The 19,000-nt window shown below is 47.1% G+C and overlaps 1 protein-coding gene across 11 annotated transcripts in view; it reads right to left on the minus strand.

Moving 5' to 3' along the window:
* The window catches only part of mark2b (MAP/microtubule affinity-regulating kinase 2b), a 58,438-nt gene that overhangs the window by 29,634 nt on the left and 9,804 nt on the right, over positions 1–19,000 (minus strand). For 10 of the 11 annotated variants that reach the window (XM_035410455.1, XM_035410454.1, XM_035410446.1 and 7 more), the window contains exons 2-5: positions 7,435–7,608; positions 4,580–4,633; positions 2,385–2,433; positions 1,572–1,637 (exon numbers count right to left, since the gene is read on the minus strand). In XM_035410455.1, coding sequence (XP_035266346.1) covers positions 1,572–1,637; positions 2,385–2,433; positions 4,580–4,633; positions 7,435–7,608 — 343 coding nt within the window. The other variant, XM_035410453.1, reaches the window with a different exon arrangement.

The raw sequence follows: 19,000 nt of genomic DNA on the forward strand, positions 1-19,000 counted from the left end.
TGACACAAGAATTCTCATCGTAATGAAGAAAAAACCCCATACACCTGTCTGACAGATCAGAAACACTCTCCAGGAGGTAGACACGTATGTGTCAGTGACTACTGTCCACAGAGGATTTCACGAACAGAACAACCTAGGATGCATTGCAAGATGCAAACCACTAGTTAGCTGCAAAACAGGATGGCCAGGTTAAAGTTTGTCAAAAAGTATCTAAAGGAGCCATCAGATTTCTGAAAAAAGGTCTTGTGGACAGATGAGATCAAGATTCACTTGTAGCAGAGTGACAGCGAGACGAAGTATGGAGGCCAAAAAGAACTGCCCAAGAGCCAAAGCACACCCCTCCCACCAGTGAAACAGGGATGGCAGGGGCGTTCTGGTTTGGGCACGTTTGGGTCCCACAGGTACCGGCTCACTTGTCGACTTGAATGACGATAAACGGCAGATAGCAGTATCAGAGTGAATTCTGAAGTGTACAGAAGCATCTTATCTGCTCAAGTTCAAGCAAATGTCTCAACATTCACTGGTTGGCACTTCATTGAACAGCAAGGCAAACATACTGCTAAAGCAACAACAGTTTTTCCAAGCTAAAAACTGGCAAATTCTTGACTGGCCAAGTCATTCACCTGATCTGAACCCAGTTGAACATGCGTTTCATATGCTGAAGATAAAACTGAGGGCAACTAGCCCCCAAAACAAGCAGAAGCTGGCTGCAGCACAGGCCTGGCAGAGCATCACCAAATGTCTATGGGTCACAGACTTCAAGCAGTCACTGCATGCAAAGCATAAGTGACAAAGTACTAAAATGACTATTACACCCAATCTTGGATTGTTCTTATCATTTGATTCCTTCTAATTTGTTCCTGTAGCACTTTCATGTTCCACTTGTATCTCTATCCAGCACTTATATTGCACTTGCTATTGCTATCTTGATGTTGTAGTTCGTTGTCATGCCTCCTAGTTTGACCTACAATAACTTTTTGACCTAGCCTATTGCTTAGTGTGTGAACTGGACTTAATGCGTTAACGGTTACATAATGAGTATTGTACCTTATCGGACCTTTGTTTTGGAGTTGTTCCAATGACCTTCGGTATGCACTTATTTTACGTCACTTTGGATAAAAGCTTCTGCCAAATAAACGTAATGTAAATTGCGTAACATTACTATGCCCCAAACATCATGGTGCCCTAAAAAAGGGGGACTATGTATAAAAAGTGACGTCATTTCTACACGGTGAAACCAAAGTGCATAAATATACTCAAATAAAAGCTGAGAATGCCCACTTTAATTACATGTGAATTGTTTGAATACAAATCAAAACATTTTGGAGTAGAGAGCCAAATCAAGAAAAGTTTTTGCCTTTGTCCCAAACCTTATGAAGCTCACGGTAACTCTTTCCATCACCAGTTTCTAAGGACAGAGGAAGACGCTAAGACTATTATCAAGTTTAATCAAGATTTGGTCAAGATCAAAATCACTGGATTTGTGTAATTAAGGCCCCTCGGACGGAAATGGGAGCGAGGAGCCTCACAGCCCAACCACGCCCCTCTGCAGCTTCCAGACGCACGCTTACCTCCACTGGCATACTCCATCACCAGATACAGTGTCTTCTCCGTTTCTATGACTTCAAATAATTTAACTGCAAAGGGAAACAGGGAAGCAAGTTACCGTCATACCCATGCTCAGTTATTATTATTGGGCTTGACTGCTTGACAAAAACTTAAAAACAAAAAGGTTCAAATGGGCAGCCCTAAATCTCTGTAAGGGATGACTGCAAGGCACACAGTACCCACACTAGTATCCCACCTCGCAATACAGCATTCTGGTCAAATTACTTTCGACACAGTCACCATATACTGTATAGTCCTTAATAATATTTCCCCCCTCTATATCTGTGTGTTGCATCAAAATTTTAGAATTACATTTAGAAAATCATAATGCCATAATTCTGATCTAGTCAAATAAGGAACATACCATATGAAGAGTTAAATGAATTCTGCAGCCTCCCCAACCTGTTTTCAGAATCTTCAATGTGCTCTCAGGCGACCTTAACAATTACCCCGTCTTTTATGTTCATGAGGTGCGAGATCTGACTCTATAATTAACCAATATTTCCAGCTGAACCCACTCTGCTGCAGCCGGCACAATAGAACCTGCGGTGAGATTATCTGAATTGGCCTTCCTCAAAGCCGGGGTTCTGAAAAGCGGCTTCACGCGAGCGTGTCGTTTTAACGGCAGAGGGGGACAGACGGGGATGGGGGCCGCAGACCTTCGGCGTCGGCGGTTAACCGACAGGCCGCGGCGCGGTGCCTCGGCCGCAGGACGTGGGAGAACGCGGGAGAACGCTCTGAGCCGCGCGGGGGTCACGTGACCTGCAGGCACTCACCTATATTAGGATGATTCAACAGCTTCATGATTCTCACTTCCCGGAACAGCTGTGGAGCACAGAGGGGGAGAGAAAAAAAACGCAGTGATTTATGTGTGTGCCTGTGTGTGTGTGTGTGTGTGTGTGTGCGCGTGTGTGTGTGCGTGTGCCTGAGTGTGTGTGTGTGTGCGTGTGTGCCTGAGTGTGAGTGTGTGTGTGTGTGCCTGTGCTGTGTGTGTGTGCGTGTGTGTGCGTGTGAGCTTGTGTGCGCATGCGTGTCTGTGCCCTTGCTGTGCATACAAGTCTGTTTAACACTGCATAAACAGGTTCATTAGCATGAAGACAAACTGCACACTAAAATTTCACCCATCAGGTTCAGTACTGCCTGTCTGGATGAGAGTCCGTGGGTGTGTCGTTCTGGACAGAGTTATGTACATCAGACTGCACATCTGAGATGCCCATGTCCAAGGCCACGTTTACACTGCCTGTCCAGTGGCGAATACTCAGGTTAGGTCCTTTTAAGTATGTGGGGCAAAAAATCGGTATAGGCCAAAATACAGGGGATGTTCGTTGTGGACCTAAGATGCTTCAAAAAGCATGAATTGTTATTTCTGTCTCATTTTGTGTCCACTGTAGATGGCGATATGGCCGTGGCGATGTGGTTGTTTACTGTCATATCGGTAACCAAGCCCTCGTACGAGAATGTGGGGTGTTTCAAGTATAAACCGTGTAAACACAGGTATCGGATATGGGTCACTTTTAAAAGCAAATATAAACAGGCAGTCAAAAACATTGGCTATCGCCAAAAAATCGAAACTGGCCATGAAGACCTGCAGTGTAAACGTAGCCCAAGAAACATCATCGCATGAAACATTCCCCCCATAGTTCACAACATATGGAAAATGCGTTTTGGTGGTATAACAGTCATCTTGAAAACAATATGGTTCAAAATGCCCAAATGCATATAAATGTACACTGTAAAAATGTTATTTTTACAAACAAAGATGTTTACCACCAATATGTCAATTTGCACATCCACTGCATAATGCAAAATAAAATGATATAGGCTACTAAATCAATATGCATTTATTAATGCCTGCATACTTCATACTTTTGTCCTTAATAACTCTAGTTCTTGTGTTGGGCCGTGCTGCACAGGGATGTTAAATAAACCTGAATGTGTTTCCGTTAGTCTTACAGAGTGAATAACTGAGCCATCTTTCCTGCCAGAGAACTACCCAATATCCTCACAACATGCCAGAGATCTTCATTTGAGTCCTGTAATCCCTTCATTGACGTTACTCATAAACACTGGTATTCCTGAAGCACACATCCATCTGGCAGTTCCACAGCCACAGGCCACGAAGGACAAGTCTGCCAGCGCTCCAACGGAAATTCAAGCATGGCAGGAGGGGGGACACAGACCCTCTGTGCTTAAACTATGATGGCTCCACAGCACGAAGGGGACACGAGGACCCCCATTTCCAAAACCAAAGTAAACGGGATCGTAACAATAGTGGAATGGGTTTTTATGCCAGACAAACTCGTATCACACACGAGCAGATTACCACACTAGGGACAGCCCAATTGGGCGCGTGTGTCTGTGGTCTGGCTTTCGGGAAAAGAGACACAAGTATGTCAAAGCAGGGAATAACCCCTCCCAGCCCCTCACAGCAGGAAGTCTTTGAGCCTCACTTCCTGTAATTAGCCCTGTGCTATCCCACAGCCCCCGTGGGACAGAGAAGCGGCAGAGCCCGTGCCGGATCAGAGGGGGGGCGGGTGGACAGAGATGAGCCGTGTCTGTTTATAAAGAGACGTGGGTCTCACATCAGACACTGCCGTCATCCTTCCTCCTCGGCTACTTCTCATTCACAAACCACATCTTGAGCTGCAAACTGTTACACAGCCACATTTTTATTTTTTTAAATTTTTTTTACTTTGTTTCAGATAAAGGCATCGATGGTGAAAACCGGTTCATAACTGTCCGGGCACAAAAAATTGAAGGTCAGATTTGCCTCTCAAAAGCAGTGAACTGACCCTACCGGGACTATATCTACATGCAAACTATTAAACCAAAGCACATCTGCCAGTTCACTGAAATATAGACTATTTTATTAAGTTTGATGGGCAGAGGAATGTTCCTGCTAAACGTGTAACATTTGTCAAATAAAACCTGCACAGACTGATACACTATGGGCGGGAAATCATGAACTCACCTTCTGGAGACTGGAGGAATTCAGCTGAGTCTTATCTATAATTTTCACTGCCACCTGGAAGACAATTGAATGTCATTCTAAGCAAGAAAATACCAATACAGTCAATCAGTGAAAAAGACAAGACATTCCACAGTCTGAGAGAAAATGCCTTCCCCACTCTCTGGTGTACGACGAATCCTTAGGGGTGGGAAAAATTATATGATTGTTTATCAAAGTGTGCTCCGTAGTGCCACATACATGCTCAACACATCACATAAGGTACAAACGCTGCGCAACAGATCATGTGTAAGATGGAGAGTGCAGTAGAGGGCTAGAGAGCAGCACAACAGGACACAGCAAAATGTAGCATGAAACGAGAAGTTAAGGAACTGAAACTAAAAGCAGAAGATCAGACGTTCCTGTCCTGGCAGGGGCCCTGACTGCCGTACCCTGGAGCTAGACGCATAACCGGAATAACCTCGGTAAAGGTCCAGCTCTGCGGATGGATGACACGCAAAATGCAAACTGCGTGCAGTCACCCAGCATAATCCTGTCTGCCTGGCACGTGAGTAATTAAACTGCAATGATATGGCGTCATCGTGCCAGCGATTAGGGTGGCACTACGGTGACTCGGAATCTCTTCTGATCCTGAGAACACTCAGCCCGCCGTAAAGACGCTGGCCTTTTAATTAGCCGTTTCATAAACGCCGTGTTTATGCTCCAGTAACTTCTCCCCCAGCCCCTCCCCCTCGTTCTCTCCCCCTGGTCTCCCCCCCCCCCCCGCCTCTCTCACGTGGAGCGTTATCGGCGTGTCAGGCACCACGCAGTCACACATTGACAGACTGGATGACCGAAACAACAGGGCGACACAGGGCCCAGTGTTGAGCCGGCTGAACGCGGGGCGGGGAGTGTTTACCATGGAGACGCTGAGCGGAGCTGAGCGGGCCAGGCAAACACACAGCTCCACTCTTCTCGCGTTCAGCAAACCGCTTCATTCGCCAGCACTGCTTATCCAGGCCGACGTGCCCTATCAGGGGAGAGGCTGAAAACCAGGAAACCCACAGCTACGCGTTTAAAGGTTTGTTTCCTGGTTTCACTCTGGAGTAGAGTTCAGAGTCTGCGGGTTTCCTCCTTGCCCTGGTGGCTGTGAAAGCAGTCGAGTGCATGGGAAGATGTCAGAGCGTTAATAAGTAGGCTCACGACAAGACTCACTATACTAAAATAACACTAGACTCACAGTTTCCCCAGCGACTGATGTAACTGAATTGAATCCAATGCTGTGAGTCAGTTCTGGCATTCTGAAGGACGGTGAATGTGGACTGCGGAGCGTCGAGAAAGCCCCGCGTCGGCCCTCCGAGTCCACCAGAAAAGAAACTCGAGTGTGTGCGCGGGCGTGTGTGGGTGTGTATCGCCGTCGGTGCCAACGCACTGTACGCGCGTGTCCTGCCAGGATGAATCACATGTACTGATAAACAGACAGAGTGCTGGGGGGGGGCGAGCACGGTGTCTGTGCCTAAACAGAACTCCGCTAAACTCTAAACAATAAAAGCGAAACCTCGGCTTCCTCCTTAACGCACTACGACACTGAACAAATCGCCATTCGCAGAATGAAAAAGGGAGTGTGCTTGCTCCTGAACACATACTGCTTCCGTATGTGAATCCGTATAACTGGCCAGGCAGAACTCACCGAAAGGTAAATCTGGAACGCTATGCTAAATGTAGCTTAGTTGTTGCCATGGTAATTGTAGAATGCTCACAACAGGCAGAATGAGGAGGAGTGTTACCAAGATAGAACAGAGAAAAGACAGTGGTGAGAGAATGGAAATGGGTGTGACAGAGAACAGGTTTAGGTTCATTATTAATTCAACTTCAAATGCATCTAAGTATTTAAGATGAAGAATAAAGTTCCAATACCACAGTTTTTGGCTGAATGAGCTACAACAAAAGGAATACTTTTTTTAAGTCAGGTTTTACATAGGCTTTCTGTCTTCATACATAACAGCTATGCACATTTTCTCCATTACTTTCTTAAAACCTCTGGATTACAGGAGAGAAGCCGGTTCAGAAGCAGATGCATAAGGCCAGGATGATAAGGAGGTAATATTTAATAAACGTTGATTAACCTTTATGTGACTTACTCTTAAACAAATCTATCACAGCCATATTGTTTTCTCTCTGAGAGAATACTTTGGCCAGGATCAACTGCAGAGGAAACATTGCATTCATTTATTGGCTGTACCAGTGACAAATTAAATCCCTCAATAAGCAGTCATGCAATACAGTGGGCCCGCTATAGCTACACTACTTTTCACTGGTTGTCTGAAAATACCCAATTATACAAAAATACATAACGCCCCAATCATTTAATGCATTCAGAAAGTTTTCAGAACCTAATTCCACCTTCTAAGAAGAGTGCTCATTTTCAAGTTGAAAGCAGCAGGTGTTTTCGTGCTGCCATATTACAGAGTGAAGCATTTTATGTGGACTGAGACATCGAACATGTTCACGCTAACGAACGGTGAATGGTTTGCTATGAGACAGAAGGTCAGCATATGGCTCGTCCACACCCCCTCTCACGATGGAACAGGTCGCCTCTTGTGGCCTGCTAACGATGGGACACGAGCCTGGCCGGAAACACTCTGAGAAAAGTAGCCATAAAAAGCAGGGACCGTATTTATTTTTACCTCTGTAAAGGAAAGAAATGCACAATTTTCCACTGCATTTGACCTCTGACCTCAGGAAACACTCAGGCTATCTGCTTTCCAGCAGGTCAGCTGAGCCAGAGGCCTCTGCACAGAGAAACCTGACCTTGGCCCTCACAAGTCCCCGCAGTGTTGCCACGTTACCGCTTCCCCACGGCGACGGTCGGGCCTCACCTCCTTCCCGGTGAGCACGTGCCGGGCCAGCTTCACCTTGGCGAAGTTGCCCTTGCCGATGGTCTTCAGCAGCCGGTAGTTGCCGATGTGCGGCTGCTCGTCCGCCGTCGTGGCGACCGAGTTCCGGCACCGCGGCATGCTGGGACGCTCCCCCGCCTTGGACTCCGAGTGAGACTGAAAGGAAACGGAGGGAGAACGTTTCATTGGCTGCGAGTGAAAATGGCTTGGTGGCGCGTACTGCGCGTTTATGAGCGTGGCGCTATATTTAGACCCCTGCTGGGGGGGGCGGGGAGGGTTTCCAGCTGTGTGGGACACAGCGCTCGATGAGGTCATCGCTCAGTCGCCGCTGCTCACACTGATCCCTACAAACAGGTGAGCAGACTAAGAGCAGGGGGGAAAGAGAGACTCTGACTCCAGGGTCTTACTGTGACAGCGCCCTGACACATGGCCTGGGCGGGGGTCACAGAGAGCGTGGAGTTTGAGAGAGGGAGAGCTGGGTGGGGGGGGGGGGGGGGCAAGGGGGGAACAGAGTCCTGAGAACGACTGGAAGACTGAAAAGAAAGAACAGAGGAAGAGGCAGGGGGAAAGAGAGGTGGAGATGGAACGAGAGTTCCGTTCACAAGCCTCAGCAGAGTGCTTGCCTGAGCTCTCCCTGCACATTTACAGACACTTCATCGATTGCGATCCTTTCTGAATCTCTCACTCGGTCCTTCTCCACAGGCAGCTAGCGGTGAGCGAGCTAGCAGGCAAAACAGAGCGTTCTGTGTGGCGCTGCATGGTGGAAGCAGCCAGGACTGCTAGCGTTAAGCGTTGACAGAAAGGCAGGCCTATGCTAGCTGGCAGCGCTGGCGGTTGGTACTCTGTGCTTGCATGTAGCCGGAGGCCACAGAACCGAGCGAAACTTCGGGCATGTGCGTGCATGTGCGGGCACACGTTGGCCTGTGCGTGCGTCGTCACGGCGACCTGCAGCGAGCGGCTGACAGCGGGAAACTGCAGTGTAGGAGACGCGCCGCTGCCTGAAGCTCTACACCAATACCCTCCACTGCATACGCACGCACACATTCACGCACACACACCAGACGCATAGCCACCTCCGCCAACACACACACACGCACGCACACCAGACGCACAGCCACCTCCGCCAACACACACACACGCACACATACACACACACCAGCCGTATAGCCCCCTCCTCCTCCACCACCACCACCACACACACACACACACCAGGCACATAGCCCCCTCCACCAACACACACACTCACACACACCAGCCGTATAGCCCCCTCCTCCTCCACCACACACACACACACACACACACCAGCCGCATAGCCCCCTCCACCAACACACACACTCACACACACCAGCCGTATAGCCCCCTCCACCAACACACACACACATCTAATGCACGCTGTAAGAAAAAGGGCTGCGCCTTCAGCTATTCCTACAAACAGCTAGAGGAAGAGAAAGAGACATTGACAAAAATGAAACCTGAAGTAATCATGGCTCATTTTACATTAAAATAATAAATCACTTTAAAACATCACGTTCTCTGGAGGATAGGCAAGTGTGCAAGTGCTCATTCTGGATTGCCTAATGTGTCATTTTACAGGTAGTCAGGAGTCTAAGACCAGATAAGGTCAGATAAACGACAGAAGAAACAACAGCAGCAGATTGGAGCCCTGGCTTAACATGATCTCACACAGTCTTCAGTGTACTTCAGCCAACACCCCTCCTGCACATCTCAGTGCTGCACTGGTCAGAGGCCACACCCACGTGCTCATTTCTGACCTTCTGATTGGGGCTGCCCAACACAGAGAATTCTGTGCAAGCATAATTAGAATAACCGTGGCCATGGGACATATAGGGGATGTTTCATCTTCGTTTTTTTTTCTTCTTTAATCGCACCTGATGCGGTCGTGAACAACCAAGCATCAGAGACCATGAGAAATGCTCCACAGAAAAAAACATCACTGATATGGACTGGGTACTGAAAAGACAAACAGCCAATCAACAGCAAGGCCTTGCAGCTTTAATTGAAAAAGAAAATCACATGATCCCATGGAAGCTGTATGACCTTGCTGCTGATTGGCTGTCTTATCAACACCCAATAGATATCAGTGATGTTTTTTCTCCCAGAAGCTTGGCCTATGATGCCTTGGATGTCTACTACCACAACAGGTATGATTGAAAAAAAGGAAGAAAAATAATGGCGGCTATTCTTTTGGCACATAAAAAGACTGCAATTCAATATATCGTGCAGCCCTTCTTCTGATACCTTTGTTTGATACAATGAAAAATGCCAAAAAAAAAAGAAATAAAGGTTTTGCATCAAAAACTTTTTACGTTAAATAAAACCTATTCTTTCTTTTGTACACCAAGTGGGGCTGGAATTTTTCAAAAATTCCCCTTTGCTTTGGATTTTCAGGAAAAAACAGAAGGTGACAAAGGTGAGGCCAAAAGACATTTACACTGGAACAACATAAACAAATGCACTGGCGCTTGCCTATTTAAAACAGCACAGGGCCGTGCCTTCACAAAGCATGGGTGTGAGCAGAAAAAACACACACAAAAAAACCCAACACGTGCAAACTCACTTTCCTCTTTTGTGGCTAGACAACTACATGAGAGTTTCTTCCCCAAATCAGACGCAACAGGAAGTTTGGGCTAATCTGTGAGGAAGTTTTGAAATGAACCGCACAGACACACGCACAGGCAGAGTTGCAGCGCTGGGTCAGTGCCTCAGCACGCTCGGCCCCTGAGCCTGTCCGCTCAGCCTACTGAACACACTCAGTCCCACACTGCCTGTCCTGCACGCACAAACAAATATGCATGCATGCAAGCATACTCTCTCTCTCTCACTCACACACACACACACACACACGCGTATGCACGCATACTCATACACTCACAAGCACGCACACACACACGCACACGTACATAAGCACATATACACAAACACATACACCCACACAAGCACATGTATACACCCACAGACACACCCACACACACATACATACATAGACCCGGACAGACACACACACACTTGAGCTGAAGTGGTCAGAGTCAGACCAGCGGAAGCAGCAGGCACTGGGACAAGCAGAGACATGCAGGGCCTGGTGCAGACAAACAATGGTCCATAGAGCCAGAGGGATCTGCCACACACAGCCCGCACTTCATATCTGACCAGCTCTGTCCTCCTCCAAAACCTCCCGTCCGCAATCAAAGCTGTATTATAGGGACCGCTCAAACATTAGCATTAAAACTAGCAGCCACAATGCTTAAACTTTCCAAAACATTGTGAGTTAAAGGTGTTTCACAATAACACTTTAAATCAAATTCAATGCACTTAGAACAGGCTTAGACTGCTCTACACTACATTCTGCAGCAGAGGCAGCATCCAGGACAGAGAGACTGGACGGGATGAAATATCCCGATCAATGTCAAAGTCAATAAAAACACAAGAGAACATTGAGGGCTTCTCTAGCTCTAAATTAAAGCAAAATATATACATACTTTCCCATTCATGTATATTAAAATTCATAGGTTTGAATAGGTACCCTATATTATTTTGGGATCAGCCTTTAAATATGAAAATATTTTTAAAATATGAGAAAAGCAGAGCAATGAAGGGATTTAGAATACATAACGATATCTTTCCTCATTCTGAAACTGCTCCAGGAGAGTCCCTAACACCCTGAAAGTCACTGGATAAGGAATGAGCTCAAACTGCTGATTTCAACAAGAACATTCTACGCTCAAAACCAAACTGATCAATGTTCAAAGCCATAAACTTAAGGTCGATCGTTTGAGTTGCAGCGAGTGCTCTCAAGTCTCTTTCTGCCTGTGCTGCAGAGATTCTTTAAGTCGAAATTTCCCTGAGTCTGTTTTTTTTTTCCTAAGCAGTTTCACATGCCACATGCTTTGCCGCATCATGCTTGATGAATCAGCCTGTAGCATTCAGCGGTTCCAACGCTGTGTAAGAATGGGGCCCTGAGCCTGGAGCCTGGAGACCGGGCCTGCTGGAGGGGCCACAGCCTGGACACTGGGCTTGCTGGAGGGGCCACAGCCTGGACACTGGGCCTGCTGGAGGGGCCACAGCCTGGACACTGGGCCTGCTGGAGGGGCCACAGCCTAAGACTGACTGCTGACAGGCAGAGAGACTGACAGCACACAGGTGGAGAGACTGACTGCACAAAGGCAGGCAGACAGACTGACTGCACACAGGCAGACAGACTGACTGCACACAGGCGGTGAGACTGACTGCTCACAGGCAGAGAGACTGACTGCACACAGGCAGTGAGACTGACTGCACACAGGCCGAGAGACTGACTGCACACAGGCGGTGAGACTGACTGCACACAGGCAGAGAGACTGACTGCACACAGGCAGAGAGACTGACTGCACACAGGCAGAGAGACTGACTGCACACAGGCAGAGAGACTGACTGCACACAGACCGTGAGACTGACTGCACACAGGCAGACAGACTGACTGCACACAGGCGGAGAGACTGACTGCACACAGGCAGAGAGACTGACTGCACACAGGCAGAGAGACTGACTGCACACAGGCAGAGAGACTGACTGCACACAGGCAGAGAGACTGACTGCACACAGGCAGAGAGACTGACTGTACACAGGCAGAGAGACTGGCTGCACACAAGCAGAGAGACTGACTGCACACAGGCGGTGAGACTGGCTGCACACAAGCAGAGAGACTGACTGCTCACAGGCAGAGAGACTGACTGCACACAGGCAGTGAGACTGACTGCTCACAGGCAGACAGACTGACTGCACACAGGCAGAGAGACTAACTACTGACTGGATTGGAGGTGGGGAGTTACAGGATTAGAGGGTCTGGATGATCTGAGATCACAAAACTGACACGAATTCCACACACTCCAACAGTGACACAGAAACACACACTCAGTGTGCCACTGCCTTGAGACAGTGTCCACTGCACATCATACACTGATATCTGCATTTATCAGGTCTATCACACAGCACAGTATAGCAGCATATCTACAGAGACAACAAAGTGCTAGTGACTGGCATAAAGGCACCAATGCCCCACCCTGGATTCAAACACGCAACCACATGGTTACGAGGACAGTTCCTAATGACTATGCAACATGGGCGCTGCCCTCACACAAATTAGACATTATCCCCTGTCACTCCTCCCACAGATGGTGGCTTCATGCCAAGCGGCCACGACCGCGCTTTGTTTTTGAAGCTCACTTCCTGAACTTGTTGAGAGACGTTGCCCTCTAGCACCAGTGCGGCTGGCTCCAGTATACTGTAGGTGTTTCAGCCACCTGTTTCAATGTTAAGTCAATGGTAAGAATACGATTAAAATACGAAATCAGCCATTGCTTCCCCCACAGGAACATGTAGTTGCAATATCTTTTTTCTTTGTCTAATGTCTACTCATGTCTACAACATGGCAGAACAAGAAAGGCCCTTCCTCACTTTCAAAAGGCTTCTCACAAGCCCATGGGCGACATCACAGTCACACAGTATGTCCCTGTTTAATTGACAGTCCATGCGTTATGCTTCAGCAAATACCAACCTGAATGAAAACTCACATACCTGAAGTAGAACTACCAAGTCATATTCTCAGCAACTGCTTGAAACACACCGAAAGTTAATGCCCTTGATAACAAGCTAGGCAACTCTACCACACTTCCCTATTGCAGCCATTGTTGTTTTTCCTGCCAGTGGTTAAGGTGTGACGCATCACCTTTATTCCGCTTTGTATATTCCCAAACCTACCCTACCACTGCACTTACTCGCCTGACGTACAGACCTGGGTGTCGGATCTGCGACTTGTGCAATTTAAGGGCTGTGCTATTTTATCTGTGTTTGTTACACCGGAAAAAACAAAAACCATTTCAAGTCGGTACATCTCAATTTCAAACACATTTCGTGGTTTGAATGTCAAGGCTAAACGGCAGAGGTAGAAGGGTGACTATGGGCACCCTCTGAGAGAGAGCATTCAGCAGGCTCACGGGGTAGCCATTCAGCTCCTTAAGAAGATCCGCTATCCATTTAAATCCAGCCCGCCAAACGTACTTGTAGTTCTTTTCGCTATCTCTGGTAGTGGCACATTGCTACACGGATGAGAAGACGAGAAAGCTGTCACTCACACTTGAAAGATAGCAGATTACAGGAACAAAAGGTGAAGATGTGGCCTTGTGCGAGTCCCAGCAAATTTACTTCCGAGTGGCTGATACTTTCCTGTCTCTCAAAAGGGGAAATTCAGTTCTTCAAAATAAAACGCCCAATTTTATTTACAGGAATGAAACGCGAATACGTGGCCAAGGTGTGAATTGCTGTGACATTCAAAATGATTCGTTCAACCATTTCATGGCAACGAGGGAAAAAAGACAAATAACAGAGGCATGCCAGTATCTCCATAGCAACAAACATTTCCCCCCCTCGGGAAAAGGCGGGGAACGCCTCATTTTTCTCGAGACGGACGCGGAGCGGAGCGAGCGCAGCGGGAGCGCCCTCCCGCCAGCGTGCGAGCTCCTCGCGACCGCCGGCGCCGCTGAGACAGCCGGCGGGCGACCGGCAGCGACAGGCGCAGGCCGACCGTGTCACTTCCCCCGGACACAGACCCCGCCTCGCCTGAGAAACGCCGCAGATACTCCAGCGTCCGGTCGCTGCCGAGCTCACCGGCGGCAGCCAGCAACATTTAACAGCATTTAACAATTCGCCCAGTGGCCACCATTCCCGAATTCTACTTTCACTGCAGTTAGAAGCAGATGGTTCTGTAAGCCTACGTTATTAAAATCGTACATTTCATTCGACCAACGTCTGAATTATAACACCTTTCGTATGGTTTGGTATTGTCACCATTAATAAGCCTCGAACGAGCACCACAGACGCAACCTGTAATTAAGGTGTGTGCGTTTGCAAAGGATTTTCTCCTGGTAAATATTGTTTATGTCGGCTGAAATTCCGTCAAGTTTATGAGCATGCTGACATTTTACACAGCACAAAATTATTTCTAGACTGGGAGAGTTACTGCATACATAATAGCCTACATATGCCCAACTACCCAATATAGTGCTGCAAGTGGTACCCTTCCCATTAAAGCAATCCCTCCATATGCAACATCTAGTTAACACAGTAGCAAAGGTGACAAAAGAAACGTTTTAAATGTTTTACTCTACAGTTTGTTCCACTTTCAAATAACTGAACATTAATTTTTGTCTTTTGAGTGTCATTGTGAAAACCGGTTAAATATAGGCATGGTTGAAAGGAAGACCTTTCCTTACACCTGCAGTTTACAAGCATACAGGAAAGGAAGGAACTGGGGTCAGCACAGATACCGCAATTCCGTTTCTCAAGAAAGTCCTGCTTTGACATTAGTGCATGATATCCCGCCTTCACAAAGAGCGAGTGATGAAGGAATCTTTATTTCCAACCGTCTACAAACACATTTTCTTCCCACAGTTTTTTTTTCCCCGCACACCTCCGCATGAACTCGTTCACACTACTGTCTGTCCAGAAGCCTTTCAGCATTTATTTGTCTTTAATTATTAGTAGAAAACATGCAGTTCTTCCTATCCCTTCCTTCTGGTCTGCCTCCAGTTCCCAGAATGCACTACTGAGCAAACATTCTCTTTGTGAGAATGCTGCTAGGGGCCAGGTAAAAGGGATTAATTACAAATCAACCTAAACGGCCAGACACAAACCATTAATGTTTCCCAGACTGCCAAGAGCCATTATGGGATTGATGAAAGCTCACTTTCCCATCACTAATGAATAGTGCTCTGTACCTAAGGGCTAGAGTGAGGTTCAAGGACAATTTAGGCCTAGTCTACACACTGCTCATTATTCAAACCAAACAACAGCTATACAAATACGGATACGTACGTATGACAAAAGACACACTGTAGACTCAACAGTGCTCAAAAATGAATATCCAATTTTTTTTTTTAAGCGGTTAAAAGTAAAGAGGCAGTAAAAGTGGAGGCCGGTGGCATGAGCCAGCAGAGGAGCGTGGGGCTCCAGGCTTACAGGACATGGTTCAGAACACCTCACGCACGTTTGCAGGAGCTCAGCGTTCGCACAGACTCACTGCACGACACCAAACAAACAGGCTCCACCCGCCTCGGAGGCAAACCGGTTTGGAGCTCCCGCCCGCCCGCCCGCCCGCTCCCTCCCGGCACCTCCTCCCAGCTCTCTGGGGCTCTCCTCCTCTCCCCTGCAGCGCCTCCTCCGTCCGTGCGTGTCCTCCCCTTCCTTCCCACGCGCGCTCCTCCGGCCTGGAGGCGCTGGCGGACCCCCGGCTCCTCGCGGTTTGGAGCGCGCGCTCACCTGAGCGCCCGTCCGCGGGGCCGCGGTCGCCGGGGCGCCCTCGGCTCGCGGTAATTACAGACACGGAGACGATTAAGTGTTGTCACCGTTTATTGTTTGCGCGGGTTTGTTTCTCCAGCTCTCGGCTGCTGGGAGCGAGAGGCTGCACATGACGATTCCTTGCTATTACTGCTAAGAAGAGCAGGCAACAATTAGTGCTACACCCATTATACTATTTGCCATAATCATCATAATCAAGTGGCAGCTTTGGCTTGATGGTAATTACCATTGTTCACTTCAACAATCAGTATATTAATGAGAGAGAGTGAATATGTGGAGATATGAGACATTGATCTTCACGACTGTCCCCACCCTCCGCCCCTCTCTGTATCTCTGCGTCATGACGGCCGAGTTGGCATGGAGACCAATCGCAAGTTCTGCTACCCAACCCCAAAGACTACGTCCCCAACATGCCCCCCTCCCCCGATTCTGCCCTGCCTTTCAGGCCCCCTCCATTATTCTCACTAACACTCTATATACACAACAGCCAGAGAGCTCAGAAAGCCTGCGACACATGATACAGCTCACTGGTTATATTTATACACACACACATACACTCACACACATGCAAACATGCATGCACATGCACACACACACACACACACACACACACACACACACGTACACACAGAAAGAAACCATGGTAAGTAAGAGACAGATCCATAACCATTGTTGCTGGCATAGAGGCACTGTTCAAGAAGGAGTGTTATAAATACATCCCTCCCACACATACACACTCCAAGAGATACTAATGATACTAATGCAAAATGACACAAGAAAAGTCTAACTCTCTCTCTCCCCCTCTCTTGTGTGTGCGTGCGCGCGCGAGCACACACGCACGCACACACACACACACACACACACACACACACACTTCTGAATGACCAGCTAAACAAACCTCATCACCGTGGCCCGAATCCTGACACGGTGGTGTGACACTGGGTCTCAGTTTGCTGACAGCAGGCAGAGGAATGTGTGGCAGTATGTGAGAGCCATTAGCCTGTGCACTCTGCCAGCCTCACTGTCACACGACGCTGCTGCTCACCCGCACACACACACAAATTAGCTAAATAATGTAAAATAAAAAACTCAACTTTCAGTGCGCAGGAAAACGCTTTTAAAAATAATGATGATAAAAGGGTTCCTATAGGAGCCACAGTGACAGAGGCACCATTGAGAAACGTGAAGCCCTGTGGATGTTACTGGCTGCGCTGCTGGTCAGTGCTCAGCTTAAGCAGATTCACTTCTCCAGCCAATACAGCACTCGAGAAGCCGAACCCGGAGCTGCAGAGACGGGGAGGTAAATAAACGGACAGACGGACAGACGGAAGAACAGATAAATAAAGGAGGCGTGTGTGCCAGCAGGTAATATATCAGGGTATAAATATCACTCTGTTTCTATTTCCATTGAGTAGGGAGGCAGCCAGGACACAGACTGATGCCAGCTGGACACTTCCCTTCTCCCTTCATCACACTAATGCAGGACAGTGGAGAGAACATTCAAATGGGACCATCAAAAATGAGCAACATGGGCCATCAAAACAGGACAAAAACAGGCCCATCAAAACAGGGCAAACTCTGGGAATCAGTAAGTTGTGATCATCAAAACCTTTGGCACAAACTAATGCAAACCTATTCCACTGGATCTTATTGATAAAGATATTAAACCTGTTTACTCAGAATTAGAATCAAATACTGGAGAACCAGAAATGCAAAGCTTCTTTACACCAGTGCAAATAGGTCAGACACATTTAACAGTCAAAGTATCCCCAGCAGATGAAAGCAGATCTCTGAACACCACTCATCATCACCAATACAGGGGCGGGCCCTAAGCAAAGTTCCCAAAAATGGCTGTCGAGAGAACACTTCGATACTAAAACAACCCTTAAAGCTGAACCTAAATCAACCATCAACCAAAGCATTTTCTTTACAAATCATAATCAGATGATATTTAATTAGAATTATTTAGATGCCAGATTATTTCCATTTACCTGTGTACAACAGCAAAAAGTTAACCGTCAAATCCACTTTAACTGAAATGAAACTGTAGTGCTGTAGTTATTTTTCACTTTTTAGACAGAAAAGGTGATGAGCCTGGAACCTCTGAACACAAATAACCAATATTAATGTTTAGCTTGCAAAAAATATCAGTCTTGTAAAATAAAAGAAAAATCTTACTGGACCCCATAAAAACCCATAAAACTATAAATGTTACATGAACAAGGAAAGAGGACGCCTTCAAAAATGTGCTATGGCAAAGAGGGTAACAATCTTTCAAAAGAAAGCAACACTGTTGAGACAGTACTGGAGGACATCCAAGAACATGAAGAGCACATATTAGCATTTTGTGCCACAGAGAGGGCAGGTCCCAAAGGATCACAGTGCCTTTCAAACTATTTTAACAAAAACAGCGAGCCTAAATTTAAATGTTCTTAGGTTGCAAACAATGCTGAGGGCCATTTAGAAACACACAGACACACCTTAATTCACATATTCTACTTCTTTGAGGCAGGGGCAATTGGGGGGGCTAGTTAGCTGTGAAATGGTGGTTCTCTCACAGTAGCCTACATCAAGCGCCAATATCTTTAATTCAATTAAGATAATTTAATTAATGTTTTAATTTAGCAATTAAGTAGTGTAAACAATGTTGCTGGATTTATAATGCAAAAGTTACACTCTTTTTTTCCCCACACAGCCCTGCAGTCAGCACATAGCTGTCTCCAAACTACAGGACCGCTGAGCTTGGTGTGATTTCTGTAACATCACCTACCAGGGAAAGAATTCATCAGTTCTCATCTATCAACCCACAGAACCACCTCAGTGTGCCTAGCATTCCTGGAGTGTGTTCCGGCCAAAAAAAACGTGATAATCACAGCTATCATAAACAAATGGTTGCAGAAAACCTTATATTTTGGAGCCTGAAAAGAGAATGGGCTGCCTGTTATGTGCTGGTATGGGTACAAGAGATCATTCTGTGGATCTTTCCTTTCTGTGTTTATTAATGTTCTTGCTCCGTTCCCTTCTAAATCAACAAGAGGAATTAGCCCAGGCAGTGAGGCGAGCTCAGAGAGCGCAGTGATGTTAAATGGACCTTTTAGCCACAGGCCACTGGCACATCTTGCCCAGCTCATCTCAGCTTCAAAAATGTCTTTCCCCCCCCGTTTGTTCTCCACATTCAAGCTACCGTGTTGAATTCGAG

The sequence above is a fragment of the Anguilla anguilla genome, chromosome 3 (assembly GCF_013347855.1).
Source record: "Anguilla anguilla isolate fAngAng1 chromosome 3, fAngAng1.pri, whole genome shotgun sequence".
Classification (NCBI taxonomy): Eukaryota; Metazoa; Chordata; class Actinopteri; order Anguilliformes; family Anguillidae; genus Anguilla; species Anguilla anguilla.